Source organism: Aulonocara sp. 'chitande type north' Nkhata Bay, linkage group LG23, assembly GCF_057382095.1.
Source record: "Aulonocara sp. 'chitande type north' Nkhata Bay isolate Kocher_YH1m ecotype deep benthic linkage group LG23, A_spYH_male_GT1.1, whole genome shotgun sequence".
Classification (NCBI taxonomy): domain Eukaryota; kingdom Metazoa; phylum Chordata; class Actinopteri; order Cichliformes; family Cichlidae; genus Aulonocara; species Aulonocara sp. 'chitande type north' Nkhata Bay.
The window spans coordinates 28,751,728-28,770,075 of NC_141365.1; the positions used below are offsets into that span (position 1 = coordinate 28,751,728).

Below are 18,348 nucleotides of genomic sequence, written 5' to 3' on the forward strand. Positions count from 1 at the left end.
AATGTGTTTTCTTTCCTTTTTTCCCCCCCTCTCTGAATCACTGCAGTCTGGAGTTAACTCTTTTTAGAGGCTTGGCGTTTTCCTGGAAACAGTTTGGTTTTCATATTTAGGGACTTTTTAATAAAGGAAAGTCATAAAATAAATTTTGATACATCAGATTTTAAGAGGTAAACCCTAACCAATGCAATTAGGTGTAAGTACACCTTGTTAGTACTAGATTAAGTACTTTTGTCTTAATTCTTTGTTAGCATCACAGTTACTGCAGATGAGAATCTCCTGTTCCACCACATCTCAAATCTGCTCTATTGGACTGAGATATGGTGACTGTGGAGGCCATTTGAGCACAGTGAAGTCATTATGTTCATAAAACCAGTTTGAGATGATCTGAGCTTTTGTGACATGGTGTGCTATCCTGCTGGAATCAGCCATCAGAAGACGGGTACACTGTGTTCATAAAGGTATGGGCTGTGCCTGTGTCATGGCTCTGAACTATGGAGCACAGTCACCTCCTTTCCTCTCATTCAGAGAATTAGATTGGCTCTTCTTAAGGCTGATACTCACAGGTCCCTTCACTCAGTTACAAGCCTTGCTTAAATGCTCAGTGCTCCATGTTTAAGAAAAGGCAATTAAATTGAGGGTGGGGGGCTGGGTTCCCTGTTGGAAACATGAGGCTTATATTTGGATTATAGGCTTATATTTACAGTACAGCATGGCATTGCACACTGAATAAAATCTTTAAAACTGTAGCCACAAATACATAGCATACCATTTAAACAGTTAAAATTAGTAAAAAAAAACAACTTCATGTTTATAAAGCTGGATTTATGCAACAATGTACCTTTGAAACTTGATTCTAAAAGAGCAGCAATGAGGCTTTTGAAGCCTAGAAACACAAAATATCTGCCAAGAGGACACCTAATTAAATGAGTTCTTTTTATTGCCACTAAGGTGAATCTTCATTCAGCTCACGGCCATGCAGACCAATCAGCTGATCATTGTGCATAAACTGTAAAACCATCGTGGGAGCAGCGATTCTTGTGAACTGTGGAGGGACACATGCCTCACTGATGCTACAGCGTGTTTAAAAAGAAACAACAACAACAAAAAACAGACTTTTGGCACAATTACACATATTTTTGTCCAAGAAATCAAAACTGCAACTTTCATCCAGGTTATTGTCAACTGCACAAAATCACCACTAGATAGCAGTATTCAGCAGCCTGATGCTCACGACCTGAAAATGATGAAAGCTGGACGCTTGATGACACTTGCTAAGTCCAACTACTGATCAAATGACACAAGCACATGAAGCTGAGTTTTTGTATTAAGATTTGGGGGGGGGGGGTCTATCTTCAGCATAAACCTCTAACTGCTTAGAGGGTGAAACAATCGCACCAATGCCAAACTATTCATTTCCTTTTATTTTCTGATCGTTTAGAGTGGGCGGCAGCACAAACCTTATGCCCTTCAGTCCAAGTCAAAACAAGCTTCACAGACTCTGAATTCTAAATGTTCTGAAGCTCTACCCAAATGCCGACATGGCCCACTGCTTGACGTCAGTGGGGCACTGTGGGTACTTCTGCAGGGCATCCATGATCTGGCTGTGGTCCAGCGTGAGCCTCATGAGCTGGTACTCCCTCTGGACTTTGGCCGAGGAACCATCGACAGGCCGGATCAGCTCCAGCTGCTGCAGGTGCTCGAACGCCTAAAGGCGAAGAGATTAAGGGTCAGTCAGCAAACAGATTGTATCGGTGTTCAGGAAATGTCCACTTTCTGCCTGGTGTGGGGGTTTGGTAGGAAAGACTGGGGGAAGAGTTTCGAAGCGTTTCTACCAACCTTCATGACAACAGGCTGCTCAAAGTTGTACATGGAGTTGGACTTCCTATGCAGGAACTTCTTAAACTCTGGAAACAATCAGGCACGAGTGAAGAAACAGACGGGACAGCTTCTTCTATTTGTGTAATTTAATCGTGCGATCGTACCATTATGGACCATCTGAAGGTTAAATGGCTCTCCTTCATACACATCATTGAGGTGCTTAATGGCGATGACCAGGCACAGCTCCAAGATGGACAAACCTAAAGAGAAACGGCTCACTTAGACTCTTCGGACCACGGGTAAAAAAAAAAAAAAAAAAAAAACGTCCCTTGTTAGGATTTGTACTCACCATGGAGCATGTTAGCCGTGGCGTCAGCAAAACACATCCGGCTGGCCTCGAGCAGGTCGGCTGGTTTGATGGTAGGTTTGGCGACAGAGACGCGACTCAGGCACAACATCTGTAAAGATATTTAGTACGAAAAGAAACAATGAAAGAAAAGGAAACACCCAAAACTTCCCCAAACCGAACATGAGAAATGATCTTCTCACCAGCAGCATGTGCAGAGAGCGAAAGTCTTTGCTGGAGTTGAAGTGTCTCTGCAGAACTTCCTCCACAGATTTGTCCTCACACAGAATCTGAAGAACCAAGAAAACAAAGATCAGTACTTTTTGCTTTGTATGTCTGCACTTCTGTTCTATGTGGAAAAGGTGTGTACATCGTCTGCCGTTCAAAAGGGGGCCAGAGATGACATCGCTGTCTGAACCATGTTAGCTGGGCAGTGATGTTACTACGGTCACTCAAACAACTCAAAATTAGACATTTTCTGAACTTTAGTGAGCTATTTAAGGCTTTTAGGGCACGAAGAAGGTAGAGCACAAAAAACAGCAGTACCATGCAAAAGCCAACAATCGTTTCATTATATTTTGCCACCAAGCCATCAGACTGTCATTTTTTAAAGTGGTCTTGAGCAACAATTCTTCAGGCTTTCTGAAGGTCTTTCCAAGTTTTCCTTTGGACAATGCCTTCTTTTTCACTAAGAGCCATTAGCTGAAACCATGGCATATCTCAGTATGGTATTCAGAGTTTTCTTAAAACATTTCAGGAGACTGGACCAGTGAATAACAAAAGTGGAAAGAGAAGAAGGGCAAGTCCTTAAAAAAAAAAAAAAAAACAACTATCTACAGCAGATGAACAGTATATGAAGGCCATATCCACAGGACTTTAGAGATTCATCTGGACCTTTAGCTGATCCATCTACTGTTCACCGAAGTTTAATCACAAACGGTCTCAGTGGCTGTGACGAAGCCATTCCTAATGAAGGGAAACAGTAAGAAAAGGCTGAGGTGTGAAAATTACACAAGAACTGGACTGAAAATCAGTGACATGGGTCTTGATAGTGATGAATCCACATTTGGAGTCTTTTGCTTCAAATCATTGTCAGTATGTACGGGGAGACGTACAACAGTGAGTGTCTACAGCCGTGTGTAAAACACGGTGGAGGCTCCATCATGGTTTGGTGCTGTATTTGCATTTGGCAACAGCTTCAATTTTTAATCACGACAATGATCCCAAACTCACTGCCAATGCAGTAAAGACGTACCTGGATAGAAGGTAAGGATCATGTTGACAGAACAGAACAAAAGGCAGAAACATCCAAAGAAGAGCTTTGAATGTCCTTCAAGAAGCCTTCCTGAAGACGACTTAAAGACGTGACTAAAAAAAAAAAACTAACTTTGTGTCTGCCTGCTAACGTCACCTTTACACCAGCGTTCCACTCCTGAGCGAACTTCTTGTCAGGAAAGCTGTCCGGCAGGCTGAGTTGCGTCCAAACCCGTTCCAGGTACTGGGTGAAGTTGAGGCTGCTCAGCAGGTGGATCTGACGGTGGGAAAACCGCGACTTTACCCGCTTCTCCAGCAGCTCCAGAACATCCTGAATGGAAAAAGTATCACGACACTTACTAAAAACACCTACCATTATCTAAGTAGGGTTTCTGAGAGGTGTTCTGAGGCCCACCAGTCTGCAGGTGACGCCGACCACAGCGATGGGAGCCTGGGCGGACTGGGAGACGTCAAACAGGTTGTAGAGCAGAGTCTGGTTCTTGTGGTGGGCGAATAAGTCAAACTCATCCAGGACAAACAACACTGGGCAGCTACTGCTGCGATTGCCTTTTAGGAAAAAACCAACAACAAAAAAACATCAAACCTGCCCCTCTAGTCTGAAATCAGCTTTAAATATTTGAACTTTCTCACCTTTTTTTAATGCCTCCAGGAGGAAAGCCAGATTTTCAGCAAAGCTTCCCTAAGAAAAAAACGAGGTAGAAAGATCTTTGCAGTTTTCAGAGCTGAAAATGTTAATAACGGTCTCTCTAAATACTCACAAACACTTTGTCTCCAACAACGTTTTCCAGGTGGAGCTGTCTGGTTATTTCTTTCAGCGCTGTTCTGTCATCAGTCTGCAGGAGACCTGCGGCAAACACACAAACCCATCCATCCAATTCACATTTCCAGCAAACGTGTGGGTTCTTAAATTGTGAAGAACTTAAATGAGGTTTGGTACCACTGAGGTGAACCTGAAGAAGGTTCTTCTGCACCTTCTCCTCCTTCTGCAGGTCTCTCAGCACGCACTGCAGCAGCTTCAGGCACAAAAAACACAAACCTCACAGGATTCACAACAAGTCCACACTTTAAAAAAAAAAAAAAAAAAATCATTTTTTCCCACGGCTCACCATTGTTTTGCCTGCTCCTCTGGGACCCACGATTAGCACAGAGTTACTCTCCCCGTGGATCGCCGTCCGCCTCAGCAGCTCCAGGAGGTGTCTGCAAACACAATGGCTTTAACTTCAATACCCACAATGCTTAGTAAAATATACACCCCCATCTCATGCTTGTAATGAGTGGAAATCTCTCACTGGGGAAGCTCGTGTTGTGGCCGAGTTGGCCTGGAAACTGGGACAGAGCTGTCACCCAGGTGCGACTGAACTGGGCCACTGAAACTCACACCGAGCTCCAGGTCTGCTCTTAATTATGGATGACAGTTCTACTACAGGCCTTCTAAACCATCCAACACCTGTAGGAACCGAAGCCAAAACAAAAACAAACACCCTTTACAGGTTATTTGCTTTTCCCAAACACTTAGGACAAATTATTCATGGTTTTATTTTCACAAGGCCAGATTACAACCGATTCCTCCTCTCCAGTATGAACAGTAAGGCTGTAATGGCCTCGAACTTTTAACCTTTTACTGATCACTAGTAAAGGTACCTTTCGTAATTACACCCTACATACTGTCACTATGTTTCACCACAGTGGGCAGTGTTTTGCCAGTCAGTGTGTTTTTACATTTGTAAGCCTCTTTCCAGACCTCCACTTTAAACAAGAATGTGTTTTTAAAGGACAACCATATTTAAGTCACAACACGCACACATGCAGGCGCACACACGCACACAGGCACACACACACACACGCAGGCATGCACACACACACGCAGCTTTGACAGAGCCAGAAACGCCCCGAGGATTAAAACAGGCCGATCCAGTTGAAGCTATGAGGCAGGAACCTGTGCCAGTCATTTCTCCAGTTTCTTTTCTCGCACCGATTGTCTTGTTTCTTATTTTAATATCCAACTTTGTTTGGATTTAACATTCTGATTTTCTCTGTGATTTTCTTGTAAACTCTTTTTCATGATACTATGATATGAGTCTTTTTGGTAAATGTGTTGACGTTATTATAAAATCACCTCTATCCACAGGCCCTGTTGTTATGAACTTACTTGTACTGAGCTTCTACTCCCTCTGGTCTGTCAGGGAGCAGCCTCTCACAAAACCGCTCCCTTAAAATCTGCTGAACCTGCACAGAAACATATATTATAAATAAACTACATTTTATTAGGTATATTTCAGAGTATCACACTGAAAAACTCACTGGCTGTTCATACACACACCTGTGTGATGCATTCCCCTATAGGCAGATGAGCATCTCTGGCCTTCCTCTTACTCATGATGACTGCAAAACGTGAACAAGTGGGAAAACAGGTCAACTTCAACATGCCACTAAATTCATTTTCAGCGGGATAATACTGACACTTTACATTGCAGTTAGGTGTCAATTAAATGCACTAACATGGTGGAAACAGCGGTTTTAATTCCAATAAATAACTTTTTTTTTCCCTTTTAAGTTTACGCCAAACGTAAGACTAATAATCACCGAAACGAAATAGCCTCACTTCAGGACATGTTTACAGTTGTGCTGTAACCAATGTTAGGGTCGATAACAGGTGAGGATAAAACACTTTTCAATTCGGCATGCAGCTGATGCAACGATACCAGTCTAATCTCATAGCTGCCTTTGACTGCTTATCTTACAATTTGGTCAAAAATGAATGTCTAAATAGATTTTATGTATGCCGAATTAGAAAGCGACTCATAAGTTTGAGAATCCGTCTCGGGCTGCATTCAAGGCTGAGATCATATCGACCGACAAGTCAGGAGAACTCAAAATTGTCATTTTTACAACAGAACTTCGGTGCTACACGCTTGCGACGCAACCCAGGGCTTTACTCGAAGATCTGCTCGCTAAAAGTGCGCTGAAGAAACACGAATGTTTTCCATTTCTAACTTTGATTACTTCTACCGTTGTGTAAGACAGGTGTCAGCTAGTCGAGCTTCTTTTCACACACACATCAGAACAAACATACCGGGAGTAACGAAGAGACGCCTCAATCTTCGCGGGAATACTCCTCGGCCAGCGATGACGACTTCCGGCTTTGACTATATCTGCTTTCTGATTGGCTGCGACTCAGAGCAACGCAGAAGAGAAACGCTGTGGTTGTAGAATTATATTATTCACACACACGCACAAAACCACCAAATAAAAAACGATTTAAAAGAAAAAAACATGACATATAGTAATGTGCAAAAGTCAACAATTCTTTCTTTATATTTTGTTACCAAACAGACAGGCTTCGTTGTATTGTTTTTAAAGTGGTTTTGAGCAATAGTTCTTGAGGCTTCCTGAAGGTCTTTGAACGTTTTTCTTTGGACATTGGCTGCCTTTTCACTTATTTTCGGCTTCGTCCTTGTCCCTGACCAATCTTTTGCTTGTTAAACCACTATGAATCATTCAAGCATAAAAAAGACTGAACCACTGTTGTGCAACCACAAAAACACATAATTTGTTCTAATGCCTTTAGTTGGATCGATGAAAAATGTCAAAGATAACACAGTTTGACAGACATTAAACAGTATTTTTGTACTAACAAAGATGATTCCTAAAAGCTATTAGTTGAAACCTTGGCATAGCACAACATGGTGTGCCCTAAGAAAATCTGAGGAAGCTGGACAAGTGGAGGGCTAAAGAGCTGTCAGCCTTCAAAAACAATCTACATCAGATGAACAGTATCTGAAAATCATGTCCTTAAAAACATGAAAGAATCCAGTAAAGAGCTGACACAGAACCATCTACTGTTCACTGAAGCCTCATCAGAAATGGTCTCAAGTACAGATGAAACTATGTAAGCACAAAGCTATTCAAATAGATCAATATTATTTACATAAATCCACAACAATTTTAGTCACGTTGTGGTTTAATAACTGTATCAGCAGTAAAGAGGACATTGCACAGAGGTTATATTTGAATGTGAATATTTGAATAACCCATTCAGGTGTGTACAGATTTTTGAACTTGTTTAAAAATATATAAATTAAAATGACAAAATATTGTTTTATTTTTCATTTCAATTTAAAATACAATATTTTTAATTTGGTATTATAACAAATGACGCATCCTTGTCTTGAGGGCAAGAGTTTAAAAAAATGTGTCTTTTTATGCTTTTCACGAATTTTACATGAATATGATTTTATTTGTTGAATTTTATATACATTTTATTGTTGAATTTGATCCTGCGCATTTCCGTTCTACAGCATTTACTGGCTATGAAATGAAAACAATATGATATTATACTATATATATCATTCACAATTTAAGTTTTCTAGATTACTTTTTATGTTATTTTTGTGAAATTAAAATAGCAGGATGCTCTTAAGAGATTTTCATCAGCATAAATGCTAAAAACAAGTCATTTTGGCCAGTTGTTATAGGTGGTTGCTAGGCAACATGATGGCGTCATAACATTTGACATAGATAAGAACCTTCAGGAGCCTAAGACATACTTGTGTGCCAAGTTTGGTTGTGCTGCTTGTGATCATGTAGGAGGAGTTGGTGGACAAATAAATGAACACACAGACAGATTTTATGTGTTATAGTAAGATATATAAGAAATAGTCTGTCGGCACTGAGAAAGACTACAATTATGTGTTATTATATATATTTATTTGTGAAACTATAACAGCCACTTCTGCTCTGGTTTGATAAAATTAGGAGGGATGGCTCATGTATATGTCTAAAAGGCCGCCTTCATGACAGCATCTTTTACTCACTGAAGCTCTGGAGACACTTAAACGCTTCCTGCGGCTTTTTGGTTGACTGATGAAAAGGAAAAAAAAAGACAGCAAACCGCCAGATATCTCGCAAATCGTCTCCCTCTCTCCGCTCACATTTAGCCTGTCACATTATTCTAAAATACGACCCTCCGCTCGCACATTCAGCCCTCTGTGTTTGCCCTTAAAAATACATGAAGCGCTCCTTCCTTCAGCAGCCCTACACTGAATTCATTTAACGTCTCCTCGGGTTTGACCTTCACACAAAATTCAGGGGTTTGCACCCTGAGCTGCATCTCGTCCTTGCTTCAGACGGCTGAGCTCATGTTTTCGTCAGCTTTTATGACCTTTATTTATCTCAGGAAATTATTTTGCTGAGTGTCTGTTTTTGCTCCACTGCCACTTTGTGTTGTATTTTTTGATTTTCTTTGCACGCAGCCAGTCAAAGTTAACCTTAATGAGTGTCATCTTGTTCATAAATATGAATAGTTTAGTTTCTGCTAAAAGATGTTCTTGTAATTAATCATTATCATTGCAGTTTGTAGCTTATGGTGTTAAACACTTATCAAATTACACTTCATAGACAGTATTTAACAAAATACCTGTAAGGTATTAGCAAAATAACTGGTAATGGGATTGTTTTTAATTAGGTGGTGACTTTTTTTCTAACCCTGTGAGTCCACATATTCTGAGTTTCAATATGTAGCCACTGGCTTCTGATCATTTTAGTACATTATGCTTAATATGTAAAGACCACCTTTTATTTTTCGACAAAGTAAGACATGGTAATGATAACGTTACAAAAGTTAAAACTTCTGTAAGAGGTCTTTATGTTAGCTTACCTTCTGCAACAATGACCCCTTCCCCCTAGCCCCCAAAAAGGAAAACAACAGTTGTACTAAATTAATTTCCTGTCACTTTTTCTAACTTTTAGAATTAATCAAAGTGATTATTTGGCATGAACTCAAACTATTTTGCAGATTAAATCAGGAGAACTTAAAGATCACTGTGTTCATTCCTATTGTTTGTGATGTGAGCCAGTCATGTCCTCCTGAGAACCAGCCTATTCATTTATGTCCTCTGTAATGGACATTTGTTTTTGGTTTATATCTTTTGAGTGATTTGAGAGTCCTGATGTACTAAATAAAGGACATCCTGGGCTTTCCACTGATATCTCAGGTGTTTGGGTGGCCTCTTTTAGCTCCAAAGAGGAAAGGAATCACAAAAATCCTTTTGCCTTGTCTTTATTCTTCTTTGCACAGATTCAAAAAGGTGATGGAATCATTCCTCTTACATTCTGGTCCGTGTTGACATGACAGCATCACAGAGTTGCTGCAGATTTGTTGGCTGCACATCCATGACGTGAATCTGCTGTTCCACCACATCCCAAATGGGCTGAGATCCGGTGACTGTGGAGGCCATCTGAGTACAGTGAACTCAGTGAACTCATTGTCATGTTCAAGAAACCAGTTTGTGATGATCTGAGCTTTGTGACATGGTGTGTTATTATGCTGAAAGCAGCCATCAGAAGATGGTACACTGTGGTCATAAAGGGATGGACATGCTCAGCAACAATGCTCAGGTAAGCTGTAGAGTTTCAGTGATGCTCAGGTGGTACTAAGGACCAAAAGAGTGCCAAGAAAATATTCCCCACACCGTTACACATCCAACACCAGCCTGAACTGTTGATACAAGGCAGGATGGAGCCATGCTTCATGTTGTTTACACCAAATTCTGGCTTGATCCTGAATTGTATTAGTGGAAGAAAGTGGACGGATGTAATCAAAGTATACAGAAGAGCATCTCTGAACAGGCAACATACTGAATGTTGATGCAGATGGTCTACGGCAGCAGAAGATCATAGCAGGTGACACTGCTAAGAACAGGAAACTGAGGTTACAGCTCATCAGAAATGACCACATTTTGTATTTTGTTACCAAGAAGGTTATGTTTTTAGTAGGATTTGTGTGTGTGCATACCACCATCCTGTCTGTAAACACAATAACTTCAAAAGTTGTGAATGAATTCTGATAAAACTTTGTATGAGTGTAGAGTGGGGTCATGTTAACAATCCATTCAAATTTGGCTTACATCCACCAAGGTCTTCAAGGTCAACTCAATGATGTATTGGTGGAAAATGGACTAAAAGCCTTATAACTTTGAAACTATGATATGTAGTGTCACTGTAGTCAACATATATTACTAGTTTTATTAATTAATATTCAATAATCATCAATTTGATTTGATTTTATGACTTTGCTATGCACATTAAAGTAACAAGTTACAACTGTCAAATACATAATAATCGAATACATGTACAATGTTCCATTTTTGGGAAAACAAAACCTTGTGATTAAAAGCTTTTTCCACTTCATATTTATTTAAATACATTTTTATTAAACATTGAAATGAACAGTGTCTGTGGTCCAAACTGTAATAACAAGAAATGATATAAAACAAATTTATGTACTTTTTTTTTATTGAACAGCAAGCAGAAATACTTGTGTGTGTGATTTCCATGAGGTCTTTAGGTTAAAGGCTTTATCTAATTCCAGTGATCTATAGTGTAAAAAAGTATATTAGTATGGAAAGATACTGAGGCAGTGAGGAAAAAATGAAAGAAGCACAAAACATAGTGACCAAAAACCATGAAAATCATGTGGGAAGACAAAAACAAACTCCAAAGGATTTAAAAAAGGGAAGCAAAATTGTTAATAATAAATAATAATAAGAGAAATTAACAGTCTTTTTGTCAGTCTCCAAATAAAAGCAACAATCTATTCAAAATACAGTTGGAAAATGAAAAAAAAAACCCCACAATGCATCTCAAATCCAACAGAATGAAAGTGAAAGCAGGGAGTTGTTTAGTATGGAAGGTTGTTTCCTGCCCTTGTAAGGCTTTGGTTTAAGTTTGAAACTCTTAAATTACTGACCATCTTGAAACTTTGAGTTACTTCTGAGTAACTCCAAATTTCGAGATACCTAACTCAGAATTTCACAAAGTTTTCATAAGTTGTTAGTGAGTATCTCAAAACACAGAGGTATCTTGAAATTTCAAGTTATTTCAAGCTTGAAATTTTGAGATGCATAACTCGAGACGTGAAATTTTGAGATACATAAATCTAAATTTTACGTTGATTTGAGTAAAGTTGTTAGCTTAGTTTTCAGTTTGTAATTTTGATTTATTATGTCTTAATGTTAAAATAAAAATCTTGAGATTTTGATTTATTCAGACCAAATTTTTGACATATATAATGTGAATACTTGCATTATGAACCCCAAATTTCACATTAGGTATTTTAAAATGTCACATTACTGACGGATTATTTCAAAATTTCAACTTACTCAGAAGTAACCAAAGGTTTTTAAGATATGTTATCTTGGAATTTTAAGTTATTAGCTGAAATTTTTGAATAACATAAATCAAAATTTTGAGTTATCACCTTGAAATTTCGAGGCTTTTGGATGGCAAAAAATATTCACTCTTTTACTGGCAGAAGAAAGCTTAAAAAAATTGGGAAAATGACACAATAATGAAGTGACTTTTAGTATATTTTTTTATGTGTCTTTCTGTATTTTTAACCACACAATGAATTTATTGAATTTTACCTTTTTTACAGAAACTTACATTATATAAAAAATGATAATATATTGGCAGCAAATGATCAGTATATTTTTTGTTTTGTATTTATTTTTGGTGGATGAGTATATACATGAGTGTATGAGTGTATATAGGATGACCTCAATGACCTACAGTACATTCGTAATGTACTGTGAAACGTTTCCATAGTCTTTAGGAAGAAAAATTATAAAAAATAAAATAATAAAAAATAAAACCAGTTCTATATCTCCCAGGATTAAAGTCAAATATGTGGAAAAAGGGATCAAATAGTTTTGCAGCCAATTCTGCCTCAGGGGTCCCTGGATGCCCCTCAGGCCTCAAAATGGGACCCGCCGGTTCAGGCTGTGACTCAGTATGAGGCCCCATCCCAACCCTTACATCCAGGTTACCCCTAACTTTTTCCCCTTTCTTTTTTCCCCTTTTGGCCATGCAGAGTTCGTGTATGTGAGGAAACGTGCATCACCTCTCCCATCTGCTGGCTGGTTGAGCTTGGCGCATGCGCAGTGCAGCTCTCCATCATTTCCAATATCCCAGTGTAGGAGAACCAGCAGAGGCAGAGAACTAATGGGTAGGCTGCTTATTCTTATTTTTCCTAAGCTTGCAGACGCACTGTTGCTCGCCCGTTTCGCTGTTTCGGCTCCGGTACGCATTCGCCGGGATGCCCGGGTAAGAACGGACAGTTTACGGTTTGATTTGACGCAGACAGAAACGTTAGTGCTTGAAAAGCGTCTCTCTCTCTCCCTCTCTCTCCCTTCTTCTTCTTCGCTCTCCCCTCTGCAAACGCAACGGGCTTGCACGGCTGTTAGCTAGCATGCTAAGCTAACCCGTGCTAACTCGGCCTTACCCCTGGCCTTGCCTGCCCCCCTCCCCCTTTGGCTCGAAACCTCAACGACCGGGCCTAGCTGCTTCTTCTCTCTCTCTTTTTTTTACTTCGACAATTTGAAGTCGGAACCCCGGGCCTGCTGGTCCCCGGCATGCACGAACCCAGCTCCGCGGTTCCAATTAAATGCTGAAACGTTATTAGCGTAGCCGAGCTCGTCCTAATTCATTTTCGTTACAACAAGCTAGCTAAGCTAACGGCAGCTAGACAGCTGACGCTTGGCAGGCTAACCCCCCAGCTAGTTCAGCTAGTTCATATACAGTGCATCAAAAAGGCAGTCAGACAGGACTGATCCCGCTTGTTGACACGGTCCCCTCTTAATGCGGAGGCCCCTCACACGATGGAGCCCGAGCTAATGGTTATTAAACCAACATTTGGCTCAGTTGATGAGCAGCCCCAGCTAATGTCCACCAGGCTAATTGGCTATTATCTAACGTTTAGGTTGTTTTGGTTGTGTACACAAGCGGTTGTCATCTTCCTCCGGCTTCGGGTGGGTAAAAAAAGTCTTGTCATTCAGGCTATGTGGCTGTCAACTTTGAAGGCTGCTGCAGGACAATATGGCTCATTTATCCCCGAAGCTTTCCTTAGCCAAATCCAGCAGGCAGGAGCTACAGCAAGATTTAAGTGCTGTGCTGAGAATTAATGGGTTTAATCTAGCCAGCGGTGGATATCTTATGGGTCAGGACAGCGTGTCTAACCTTTGTGGTGTTGCAGGTTTATGCTTAGCAAATAGAAGGTGCTTTGTGCTGGTAGCTCTTCACTTTCATGAAACTGGACAGCTGTAAATATAGATGGAAATTCACAAAAAAACCTTCATATTGAACATCTTCAGCACAGTCTCGCAGCAGTTTATGAATTAGTTGCAACCTTTAATCTATTGATTAGTGTTTCATGTACTGTACTCATGTACTGATTTGTGTCAGTGTACGGCAGATTAATGTTTTCCACTTTAAAAAGGTGAAAGGCAATAGAAAAGTCTTTAGCGGCTCCTCATTTCTGTATACTTTTCTAGGAAATGGGAAATGTGTGCAAACATAAATGAAGATGCAGTATATAAAAATGGACCTGTACAGTTCTGTACAGTTCTGCTGGGCTTGAATGTCAATATCTGGTGTGACCACCTTTACTCTTCAACACAGTCTGAACTCTCTTAGGTAGCGTTCTTGTCATTTCTTTAAGTAGTCTTCTGGAATAGTTCTCCAGGATTCTTGAAGGACATTCAAAGCTTTTCTTTGGATGTTGGATGCCTTTGGTTCTGTTCTTAGTTATTATGAGGTCCGGGCTCTGGGGAGGCCAATCCATGACTGACAGTGTAGCATTTTGTTTTCTTTTAGTGCACTGGTAGTGTTTTTGGGATCATTGGTGCATCAAAATCAGACTTCTCTGCATTCATACTTGTTTTACCAACAGTTTCGACAAGATTTCCCACATCAGTGGCTGAAATCTAGTCCCAAACCATGATAGAACCACTCACAGTTGTACCTCTCTTTACATACTGGCAACAATTTGAAACAAAAATGTCAAATTTGGATTCATCACTCCGTAAGACCCGTTACAACTGATTTTCCAGGCAGCCCTTTTGTGATTTTGCATAAGAAAATGACTTTAATATACTGTTCATCTGCTGTAGGCCTTCCAAGTCTTCTTGTGTCCTCTACTTGTTCAGTTTCCTCAGATTTTTTTTAAGGACATGTTGCACACCATGCTGAGACAAACCAGCTAATAGCTCTTTGGGAATCAGTTTGTTACTTTTTGAACCTGTCAGTTTGTGTTATTGTTGGCATTTTTCATAGATTCGACTAAATAAATAAGGAAAAACTATGACTGGACTGAATCCCAGTGGGGAAAAAAAAACATTAAATGCCCAAAGAAAAACTTTGGGAGACCTCCAGAAAGCCTGGAGAACTATTGTTCAAGCTTTAAAAAATAGCAAAGTCTGGCTCATCTGAAGCAAAATATAAAGAAATAAGGGGTGGCTGAAGATTTTCACAATACTCAGGTATAGGTTTAGGTAGGGCTGTTCGATATAACGATATATACCGGATGACGATATAAAAACGTCTATCGTTTAATTTTACGCTATCGTTTATTTTGTGGTGTCGCAAAATAAACTGTTTACAGCAAAAAAAAATTTTTATCGTTTTGATGGTCAATGTAGTGGCTATATTAATTTCTTAAAGTTCTCTCTTTCTCTTTTATTTAATATAACCACACTAGGGACGGACAAGCGCCTGTATTTATGCGTTGACGTTAGCAACAACGACAGTAAAACCATTGCATCACGTGTCCGCTTGTTTATTTTCCACATAAACCCTTCACAATAAAGCTCAAGATCCTGTTGAGACTTTTCAAAATAAACTGAATCACGTGAAAGAGTATGCAGAGTATTTTCGGATGAGAAGCAAAAAAGAGCCGCCAGGTGCTAAAAATAAACCTTAGACTCAAACGTTAGAGCAGGCTTTTCCCCGCAGCACACTGTGTAATAAATACTCACAAAGAAAACGGCGGCCGTTACAACTTATGTCTAAAAATGTATAGTTTCATGCATCGGTTAAAACACTCGACTCCAGGTACATGACGCCCAGCTGGAAACACTCCACGTAAGTCGAGCTGCCCGAGATTCACAGAATTTACAAAAAAAAATGTTAAATTTTTGTGATTTATATCGTCATCGGGACGATAGATGTCTTATATCAGGATATGAGAATTTGGTCATATCGCACAGCCCTTGGTTTAGGTACTAAAAGCTACTGTACAAGTTTAGAAATAATACAATACAAACACAATGCAAACATGAAATATACCATCTATTGAAATACATTGCTTATAAAGTTGTGCGACCTACCACAAAAAATCCCTATAATTTGTCTCTTTGTACATCAACAAATAAGTCTCTTTTTGTGACACTTTCATGTTTCGCTGTGAAAAAACTCTCAAAAACTGTCTGCATCTGAAAACCCTCTCAACATTTTTTCTTAATTAAGGGGAAAAAAATGACAATAAGTAGTTCTTTGAATGCACAGATATCTCATCTAAATAATGGGTAAGAGCATTTCTACCTGTAATTTTTCCTCTTCATATGTATGTTTACCTGGACTCTAATTTTCAGACTTTAATGGGATTAAAAGCCCAAACAGAATAAAAATGCTCCATATAAACACCTGACATCTGACGTAGGCTCACTTTGTTGTAATTAGGGTACTTTTTCCAATACCGATACACAGGCACCAACTTTCTGCTAATACCATGTACTAAAACAGTACTTTTGTTAATGAAACTGTCGTTCTTACTGTGAGGAACATTTGGGAAACTGTTATGTAGATATACAACAAATTTTTCTGGCACAACTTCACCTAATTCCAAGGTGCATGAAGAAGACAAAGATCTGATGACATGAAGACTCCAGCGACACTTAAAGTATTAGAGAATAACTTTATTGGTTTTATTTTAGATTTTATTGTATTGTCAAAGATTATGTAATTGCGTTTGGGGCTATGGCAATGCATTTGCGACTTTTACATCAGACTATTCCTAAATTAAAGACGTCTAAAAACAGTGGTATAATCTTTTTCATGCATTGACCTCATAAACTTGGTAAATTTTTTGCTGCGTTCTATCAGCTTGTGTCCTGCATCATAAATGCTTGTGGAGGTATGTTTCTCCAAGCTGGTGCTCTGTAATGACCTTATCTTTAAGAGTAAAAAGTGAAATAAAAAGTTGAAACAAGTGTACTTAAAACCATAAATATTCAATTCAAGGAGAGATTTGTGACTTTCACGTCAGTATTTTTGAAAATGTGCTCTATGGCTTTATTTAAATGTGGATGGAGGTATGTTTCTCCACAACTGCTAAATGGCATTGTTTTTCCTAGCTGAACTGGTCCTTTTAACTTAATTATATACAGACTATGAGAGTTATGAGCAACTCCATAATTTATGTTCTTTTCTGTCATGAAAATTTAGAGTTTAAAAAGAATTATTTTCGAAATACATTGGGCAGGGATAGCTCAGTAGGTAAAGTGGTCGCCCCATGATCGGAAGGTCGGCGGTTCGAATCCACTTAACGGCTACCCTGAGGTACCCCTGAGCAAGGTACCGTCCCTACACACTGCTCCCCGGGCGCCTGCTTAGTGGGCTGCCCACTGCTTCACTGAGTGAATGGGTCAAATGCAGAGAAAAACAAGTAATTTCCCCATGGGGATCAATAAAGTATCCATTATTATTATTATTATTATTATTATTAAAACAGAGAATGATAATTCAGACATACATGCAATATTCATAATTCTAACAGTTAAAAACAACACAATAATGAGGCACAACAATAAAAAGACCATTTTAATCCAATTTCAGACAGTTCATTAAATCATATGCCAAAAAGACTGAAATAAAAGACAAGATATTGAGGAAGATGAATGCATGATGTATTAGTGGCTTTGCATGTGCAAGGAAATGATGAAATAAACATAGTATGTACAAAAGGAAAAATAAATGGATTTATAACAAATCTCTAAAATCTCTCTCGCTCTCCATCTATCTATTTGTGAATAATTGTTGTGTGTGTGACATCACACAACGTTTTGTTCAGATTTGCCCACCTGTTAAGATGGAGATGGGATAAATGCAGACATATGCCATAGTCAAAATGTGCAAAATAATTATATATAAATGTAGTAGAGGCCACTTTGTGCTCCTAGTTAGAGTGAGCACTGCATGTATCTCTGTATGCAAGTATTTCTGCTAGAAAGAGAGAGGATGGCTGCAATTTTAAGAAATCTGCCAAATTTATACTAAACAAGCTGTCCATTTGCATAAAGGCAGCTTTTTTAAGTACTTTTTACCACTCCTAAAAAACAAAACAACAACAATTTTTCAAGCTGTACTGGTCCTCTTCAATGAGTTTATTATATACCAACTCTGTGAGTTAAGAGTAAGCCAATAATGGAAATAGCTGTGCTGAAAAGACTAAGAATTTCCAAATGCAGTGTTGTTCTTGTGTTTCATTTTTAAAATTATTGCTAAATAGGTGGACAACAAAAGGAAAATGCTGTTGTTAAAGTCACATATGCATAAAGTATTCATGACTATTCAAGTTTGTCAGATACTGCATAGAGAAGACCTTTGGAAGGGTGTTTCTCCTCTTATGAAAAAAAAGGGTTTCTGTGATTATTAATAAACTCTTTAGTGATTAAAATCAATGGTGGGCACATTGGTGCCAAAAGACCATCCATATCTGAATTTCGGGATTTTTATTCAAGCATCTGCCAAAAATATGAAATTAAACAAAAAAGCTGTTGAGAAAGACGAGTGGATGACGTATTTGTGACTTTTACAAAGAAAGCAGTGTAAAAGATGCTTTTCACGTTTTTAAATTTGCTGTTCTGGTAGCTTGATAAAGACTCTTGTGGGCTTTTTACCACCAGGAATTTTTTTATTTATTTTTTTGTTAAATTGTGAATAACACAAAAAATCCTGCTGATGTCTATTCTGGGGGGAAAAAATTGTTCACTTCACCTGGGGTCATGCTTTCAGTCGTGACACTGCCACTGCTCTTCCATAGATTCTCATTTTAAAATTAAAAGCCAGCATCATAT

The 18,348-nt window shown here is 39.0% G+C and overlaps 2 protein-coding genes across 5 annotated transcripts in view; one reads left to right on the forward strand and one right to left on the reverse strand.

The window, feature by feature from the left end:
- Positions 1 to 432: 432 nt before the first annotated feature.
- Positions 433 to 12,574, reverse strand: orc4 (origin recognition complex, subunit 4). 3 transcript variants are annotated; one of them, XM_086284772.1, is made up of 14 exons: positions 12,339 to 12,574; positions 5,760 to 5,821; positions 5,589 to 5,665; positions 4,546 to 4,636; positions 4,377 to 4,452; positions 4,198 to 4,283; positions 4,070 to 4,118; positions 3,834 to 3,985; positions 3,576 to 3,749; positions 2,368 to 2,454; positions 2,168 to 2,276; positions 1,983 to 2,078; positions 1,837 to 1,904; positions 433 to 1,705 (listed from the first exon to the last, which is right to left on the reverse strand). In XM_086284772.1, exons 1-14 carry the CDS (start codon positions 12,523 to 12,525, stop codon positions 1,523 to 1,525), a joined length of 1,497 nt encoding a protein of 498 aa, XP_086140898.1. In that variant the 5' UTR covers positions 12,526 to 12,574; the 3' UTR covers positions 433 to 1,522. The 3 variants fall into 3 exon arrangements, with proteins under 3 accessions (XP_086140898.1, XP_086140900.1, XP_086140899.1); XM_086284774.1 differs by lacking the exon at positions 12,339 to 12,574 and adding an exon at positions 6,449 to 6,508; XM_086284773.1 differs by lacking the exon at positions 12,339 to 12,574 and adding an exon at positions 6,513 to 6,615 and having other exon boundaries at positions 434 to 1,705.
- The window catches only part of mbd5 (methyl-CpG binding domain protein 5), a 56,202-nt gene continuing 50,143 nt past the window's right edge, over positions 12,290 to 18,348 (forward strand). The window contains exon 1 of one of the 2 annotated variants that reach the window (XM_086284768.1): positions 12,290 to 12,443. The gene's annotated coding sequence lies outside the window, so the exon portion shown is untranslated. Of the gene's footprint in view, positions 12,542 to 18,348 lie in introns of both variants that reach the window. The other variant, XM_086284767.1, reaches the window with a different exon arrangement.